Consider the following 6,972-nt stretch of genomic DNA (forward strand, 5'->3'; position numbering starts at 1 on the left):
GGTGGAGAAGAGAAGAAGAGGACAATGATTACGTGGACGCACGCCAAGGCTATGAAAGCGCGAGGGAGAGCGAGGCACGGGGGAAGAACGGACGCTTAGGCTGGAAGAAAGCGACGCCGGCTAGTGCTCAGGTGAGCTCGAGTTCTACGGCTTCGCACCGTGGACTTCCTGCCGTTCCTGAGCCCGTTCTGGGGAGTCAACGGAGGACGCTACCACCTGCTACGGCCAGGGGTGTCTCCAGCGCTGTTGCCATCCATCAGGTGGTGCCCCCAACGCCAACATACCTGCATTACCTCCACGGGCGCTTGGACTGGGAATTTGTACGACGCAGCCAGCGACGCCAGCCCGAGAACGTCGAACGCCACCACGACGCCGGCTACTGGCGGAGTGCTTGGCTTGAAGCATTCTGGCACGGGTCGGCCCGGGGCATGTTAGCGCGTGCCTTTTCTCTCCTATCCTTTAACTCTTCTACTTTCAGCACGCGGCAGCGAGCGTGGCATCAAGCGTGGCAGCCAGTAGGCAGGCCTGCGCACTTTCCTATTCTTTCTTCCTATAAGCAACAGCAGCAGCAGCAGCAGCAGCCATGGACCCATGCAACGCCGCATCAGCACCGAATCAACCGTAAGCACGAACGCCGACCGCTAACAGTAGAACGCTATTATTCATCTTTAAGCAGTGCGAAACAGAGGACAAGAGGAAGAAACATGAGAGGACACGACAGTAGGAAGAAAGCTTCAGCAACGAGAGGAAGGGTTTGTCTTCTTTGCAACGGGGCAATTGAAGATCGTCACCGACGCACTCTAGAGCTTGGTCCCAAGTTCTGCTTTGAGCCAGCCTTACGACCTCTCGAGAAGGTAGCGCTCGCGCGGACGGTGTCTCAGGGCGTTCCCGAAGGAGAGAAACAGAGGTGTGTCAGTGAGTGCTCAAAAGTCTTCTGGCAACTACGATGGCAAAAAGGCGTCAAGACGTATGAAGGGATTGATCAACTACTTGGCAGCTGAAGGCTTGAGGCCTCTCCTTTCGGACAAAGAGGGACTCTGTTTTCGCTCCAGAGGATGTGTTTACCAAGAAGGCAGAGGAAGCTGTGAAAAAGAATTTCATGCAAGTGGAGTTGAGGCCTGCTGCCGTCAAGAAGCAAGCCTTGAGTATGTTACAAGGATTGAGCCTGGATGGACTTTATACCACCATCAACAACACAAAAGGTACGGTGTTAGACCTCTTTTTTACGGCCAAGACCCACAAACCCGATGTCCCTTTTCGGGCAGTAGTATCGGAACGTGACACTTGGCAGCATGCTGTTTCAGGCTATTTGCAGCGGCATTTAGGCTCCCTTGAGCTGTACGATCCTTTTCTGGTGAAAACGGCTACTGAGGTAGATGATTTCCTGTCGAGGATGGAGGACAAGAATCATTTTGCCTTTAGCATGGATGTGGAGGATCTATTTTACTCCCTACCCCACGCTCAGCTGTTAAAGAACGTCAAGGACTGCATTGTCAACTATAACGACGAAACGAGCTTCATTGCCAACTGTGGCACTTCCGTGGAAAGTTTTCTTGAACTTTTGTCATTTTACTTTCGTTCGACCTTCGTTGGATGGGGTGAAAAAGTTTTCGTGCAACTGTCTGATGTGTGTATTGGGTCTCTAGTCGCCCCTGTGTTGAGTGACATTTTCCTCAGCAGGATGGACATAAGACTGGAAGAAGATCTTATACTGCATTTGCACGGGCGACCTTAACCACAGTTAAAGTAACTATGGTTCCCCGTAACTATAGTTCGCCGCGCTCACACGGCAGACGAAACTGCAGTTACGCCACCTAACCACAGTTACCCAAACCGAGCTTGCTGACCTCCGTTTGTTACCTTAACCGACAAGTTGGCGGCGCCCGTGGCAGCAGCAACATCGAACGACTCGTCCTCCCAGAGTTGTGTCATCTGACTTGATTCAACAACCGCGGCCCTGATACGCATCTGATGCGGATCTGATACGGTAACACGCGCAACGCTCGGATATATGCCGCGATTGTAGCGGAACTGAACGCCGGGCTGCCGCCGGGACAAGGCCCATACACCAGTAAACAAGTGAAGCTGAAAATGGAAAACCTCATCAAGAAATACGGCAAGTGAGACCTTTACCGAACGATGCTCGTGTCATCGGGTTCTTGGCGCTGTTTTCATAGTGCAGCTGAACTGCTTAAGTCAGCCTCGCATGTGCGACACTAGCATGTGTTGTCGCTGGAGCAACGCGTCCATTCTCTTCGCCATCGTCGCAAAGTTCTGGAGTGTCGAAAAACAATCTTGAGAATGCATTGTTGAGGTAGTAAGGACTCGGGAGTAATGCCCTCAGGCAGGAGCAGCATACGCAGCACTTAGATATCTTCGCTCGTGCACGCGTGCACGGCGCTGCATGCAAAGTTCGTCTTCCTCGTTACACACGTGTTGTTCGTCGTTTTTATTTGCAAATTGCGAGCTGCAGCGCTGACAGCATTGCTGTACACGTCGCTGTTTCTGGCCACCTGCTAGAGCAATAATGTAGTTAATTGAATTTCTAGATTTATTTCATATTTCTTTACCAGGATTCACTGTGTACTAGGAGAATTTGTGCAGTAGTATGCACAGTGCAGCCTGGGAAAGATATATGAAAGAAATAAATCTAGAAATTAACCAAGTAAGATATTGTTAGAATGACAATAGTTGAACCATAATGGACAGTCGTGGCTTCAATTGCAAAGCAGCAACTAGCAGGATGTAGTTTAGCCACGTTGCAAATGTAAATTGCATGCATTAATTTCACCAGTACCTGTGCACATGCATTAGACACTTATCCATGAAATTTTATTCTTGCATTGAGAATGTGTACAGTGAAGCTTAATCCACTGAAAGAAATGCTGTGATCACAACCTTGAAACGCTTTTTTTAGCAACACATTTAATAGCTCATATCATTTTTATTTGTCCAGGCAGCTGAGACGGTCAGGCACTTCAACTGGGTCGCCTGGTGTCTCATGGATATTCTACTGGCAGCTCCAGTTTCCTCTGCTGCCTTCCCATCAACGATAATGGGCGAGTCGAGGAAAGTTTAGAGGTAATTTGTGATTTATACCATTGCGTGTAATCTGTCGTTCAGATCGCTTCAGAATTCTATTGCTGCTCATTTCTCAGTGCGGAACTTATACTCATTATAAAATGCTGGCCAACAATAGATAATAAAGAACAGACTCAAGCAGCTGTGTAAATTACTCCCACAAACATGGGCACTGGCCTCCACGTCTAAATTTTTGCCTTGTGCTGTGGTTACAGGGAGTTCAATGTGCATTGCTGATTTAGGTTACGTCTTTTTTTTTTCAGGTGGGAATCATATGTCAAAAGGCACGCACTGCGGATGGATACGACTTAAGTCTCTAGTAAGATGAAGTTATGGTACGCACCAGAATTTCGGTGCCTTTATTTGCGTGATATATTAATATTGCTAGTGCTGTATGGCAATTCATCTTTCACACCTGTGCACATGCAGCTTCACCTTCATCTTTCTCTCTTGTAGATACTCATCTTCGTCCATTGTTTCTATTAGCAACTGGGCTCGAATACAGTGGAGTAATACAGCAGCCTGTGGATCATAAGCTGTTATTGCGAACTGTTGTTTCTCTACAGGGACACTGAAGGGAAGTAGCAAAGTAGATAATAAATTTCTATGTGATATCTGTAATGTCCAAGTAATTCAATAAAACAAAGTGGTGGGCTAGTTGGTGATTCATGCTTGGAATGAACGACAGCGTAAAAAAGGACAATCACAGAAGAGAAGCGTTCTTTGTGTCGTGTCCTCTTCAGTGATTGTCCTTTTTTGCGCTGTCTTCGTTCGAAGTATATATGTAATATCTGTTTTGTATGGCGTTTTTGTCTATAAGCTCTTTGTGCATGCTTTCTGTATTTATTGACATTTCACATTAAATACACTCAATTGCAGGTTCAGTGCTGGCTATTCCTTCTTTTTGTATCATCCCATTTTTCGTGCTGTTTTTAAGCCTTGAATGATGAACCAACTCACCCAGCAATCGTTCCTTTGGAACCATTGGACAGACATGGGGGTGGGGGGGGGGGGGGGGATGATAGAGTAAGCTACTCCCACAACAATGGGCATTATTGGCAGTGGGGAGCGGAAATGGCACTTGCCTTGCGTCTTCAAATCGCAGCGCCTTGTCGTGCCAGGGTTCGCATCTCACCTTCCATGTACTTCTTTTCAACTCAACACCATCAGCTGGGTTTACCCTTGGTCAACCATGCCCGACATGCTTGCAGATGTTTAACATATTGCTTGTTATTGACTTTGATCAGCTTGGTATACTGTCTTGTTAAGCTGCTCATTCATTTATTTATTTGTACATACTGCGAGCCATAACTTTGGCCGAAGCAGGAGGGCGCACAATTATAAAAGCCATAAAACAATTAGCCGCAACAGCCACAAGTCATTTAAAGGACATAAAATCCAACATTCATCACAACGCCGACACTAGGAGCCGTACAAAAATCCTCCAACTCCTTCACAAAATATTTCGAGTCACATAAACCTAAAGGAAGGCGACTGCACTCCGCAACAGTATTCAGGAAAAAACAACTGAACCCATTGGTCCATGTGAAAGTTAGGGTTAGGAAATGCTGATGTACATGTCTGGATCTTCATATATCTAATTAGTTATGTTCAGGAAAACAAAAATTTGAAGCGCTGCCTTCTTTCCAGTTTGGCCATCAAAAGTTTGTTCTTTTGTAATATATTGTGGAAGCGGATGGTTGCATTACATTAGGAAAAATTTAACCTCTTTTCTGAGATGACAACATGTTGTCTTGTATGTTTCATCATGTGCAGCTGCCAGTTGTCAATGAGGCACCAGACGGCTCAGAAGTGCTCCTGTCATGGGAGGACAGCCTGCCTGAAGGAAGCAGAAGAGACGACCTCTCACAACTTGCGGCCAGCTCCCCCATTTGCAGCGCCAGTGCTGCAGTACCTGTGCTGCAAAGCACAGGTAGTGCTCACAGGTATTGTTCACAGAAAGCGTACTTTGGTTTAACGAGTTGGGATGGGAATGTAATGAAGTTTATCACACTGGAAGTCTTTCAAAGCTCTCACCATTGGGTCACATATGCGTCACATTTTTGTTTTTGCTTTGTGTGTGGATGATGTGTGCAAAAATATGAAGCTTCCACCTGCGACCGTCATGATTTCGTTACCTTCATGAGCAAAAGGAAAAAAATTATTGCAACTATCGCTTCATCTTCGACTAGATATAAAATGTTCACTGTAATATGATTGTAAGTACCAACAGCTTTTTTTGGTCAGAGGTATCCGTTTCCATTGGGCTAGCATCAGGTGCATGGAACAGCCTAGCGAAAAAAATATGGTGATACACAGGGGGCCTTTATTGGAAAGGTCTATATAGTGAATGCATTTCATTCACTATACTGCTTTTAGAATAAAGTTAAATGGCACAATGGAACAAACACAGGAAGACACAGACAGAAAAAGCTCCACTGCTGTGCCTTCCTGTGTTTGTTCCTTTGTGCCATTCAACTTTATGATGAACCAACTAATGCCTCAGCAAGTACTTCTGCTTTCAGAAGAAGGAGTGCAAGATTAAAAGCTTGTGCACTTGACAAGGTACCAACAAGTGGCTGATTGGCAATGTGGCAAGACGATGGCCAGTTATACATGAAAATTATACGTAAACAGCAAGTGATAGAATAGCCGCCAATACGCAGACCATCAGACACAAACACAACAATGAAAAAGGTAGTGCAATGGCAATGAAACAGCAACATAAACAGCAGTGCTCAACAAGAATGAGTCATAAAAATGGAAAGCTCATGCTGGCATTTTGCTATCGTCTGTGAGCAAAACTGTTTGAAGATTTGTTTACAGGAAGTAATGAAATCTTCATTATTAGTTAATTAGAGATAGTTGCATGTAGGTGAAGGTTTGTGTGTCATAAGGAGTACTAGTAGTTGGTACAAACAACTTCGTTTTGTAGTTTAACAAGAACCAATAATTAACATTAGCTATATAATGCAAGACTATTTTCTGAAAGCCTGGCCACGACGGTGGCTTTTCAATGGAGGTGCAAAGCAAGACACTCGTGTACTGTGCAATTCAGTGCATGTTAATGAACCCCATGTGGTCAAAAATTCTGCAGCCCTTCACTACGGCATCACTCATAGCCCAAGCCGCTTTGGAACATTAAACTCTATAAACCAAACCTATTTTATGAAGAACATGTAGGTTACGAAAATTACACTAGTTGTAACCCTCATAACCTTCACCCCAGTAGGGAATATGCATCATATGCGTGCAATAGTAGCCATTTAAGGTGAGCCGAACCTAGTGTCTGCTCCTTAAAAAATGTGTGTGTAGCTCTGTTCAGGGCTGTTCCCTCTTGGTAGAGGGCTCCTTCTTAGCTGCTCTTGAGTTTCCCACAGACTGGGTTCTAGCCCAAGGCAAGGTGCTTGGCCTGGACGCCCCGATGGCCACACCTGACGCCTCTTCCCGGTTGCTTGTGCTCACCGGCTGAGGCCGCCTTTCATCAGCGCTCTGCACCACACCAATCTAGCTTGAATCACAGCGGTCACTGAGCTGCTCACAAATGTTTTACTGCACACAAGCAGCACGGATCACATAACTGACATTGTGGATGTCACACTAAAGGCCTTCAGCACCATTCTAATGCGTGCCTTGATACGTCCAAAAGCATTTTCGACAGCACGTCTGGCACTCGGCACCCAGTAGTTAAAGGTCTGTGAGGGGGACCCAGGGGCACCTGGAAGGGGTACAGCTTCATCAGGTGCGTCTGCAAGGGGAAAGTTTGATCACCAAGAAGAATTGTCTCAAGTCCCACACCTTCAATGAGCTATGTTTCTTGTCGGAACAGCTCACTAGCCAGAGTAGCTGGCAGTCGAGACTTCTGAAACAGTGCCGGGTCATTGTTCCTAC

At 46.1% G+C, this 6,972-nt stretch overlaps 1 protein-coding gene across 1 annotated transcript; it reads left to right on the top strand.

Annotated features, from left to right (window-relative positions):
- Positions 1 to 1,147: 1,147 nt before the first annotated feature.
- Positions 1,148 to 6,553, top strand: LOC144133715 (uncharacterized). Its single transcript, XM_077666852.1, has 5 exons — positions 1,148 to 1,202; positions 2,966 to 3,081; positions 3,345 to 3,400; positions 4,858 to 5,027; positions 6,474 to 6,553. Exons 1-5 carry the CDS (start codon positions 1,148 to 1,150, stop codon positions 6,551 to 6,553), a joined length of 477 nt encoding a protein of 158 aa, XP_077522978.1.
- Positions 6,554 to 6,972: the final 419 nt, after the last annotated feature.

Source organism: Amblyomma americanum, chromosome 5 (genome assembly GCF_052857255.1).
Source record: "Amblyomma americanum isolate KBUSLIRL-KWMA chromosome 5, ASM5285725v1, whole genome shotgun sequence".
Lineage (NCBI taxonomy): Eukaryota > Metazoa > Arthropoda > Arachnida > Ixodida > Ixodidae > Amblyomma > Amblyomma americanum.

What these genes read in the sequence shown, in the direction of transcription:
- LOC144133715 (XM_077666852.1), top strand. Translation starts at nt 1,148, where the DNA reads ATGTTACAAGGATTGAGCCTGGATGGACTTTATACCACCATCAACAAC. An exon ending in CACCATCAACAACACAAAAG is followed by an intron (nt 1,203 to 2,965) that starts GTACGGTGTTAG and finishes CAGGCAGCTGAG; the next exon opens with ACGGTCAGGCACTTCAACTG. An exon ending in AGCACAGGTAGTGCTCACAG is followed by an intron (nt 5,028 to 6,473) that starts GTATTGTTCACA and finishes ACTGGGTTCTAG; the next exon opens with CCCAAGGCAAGGTGCTTGGC.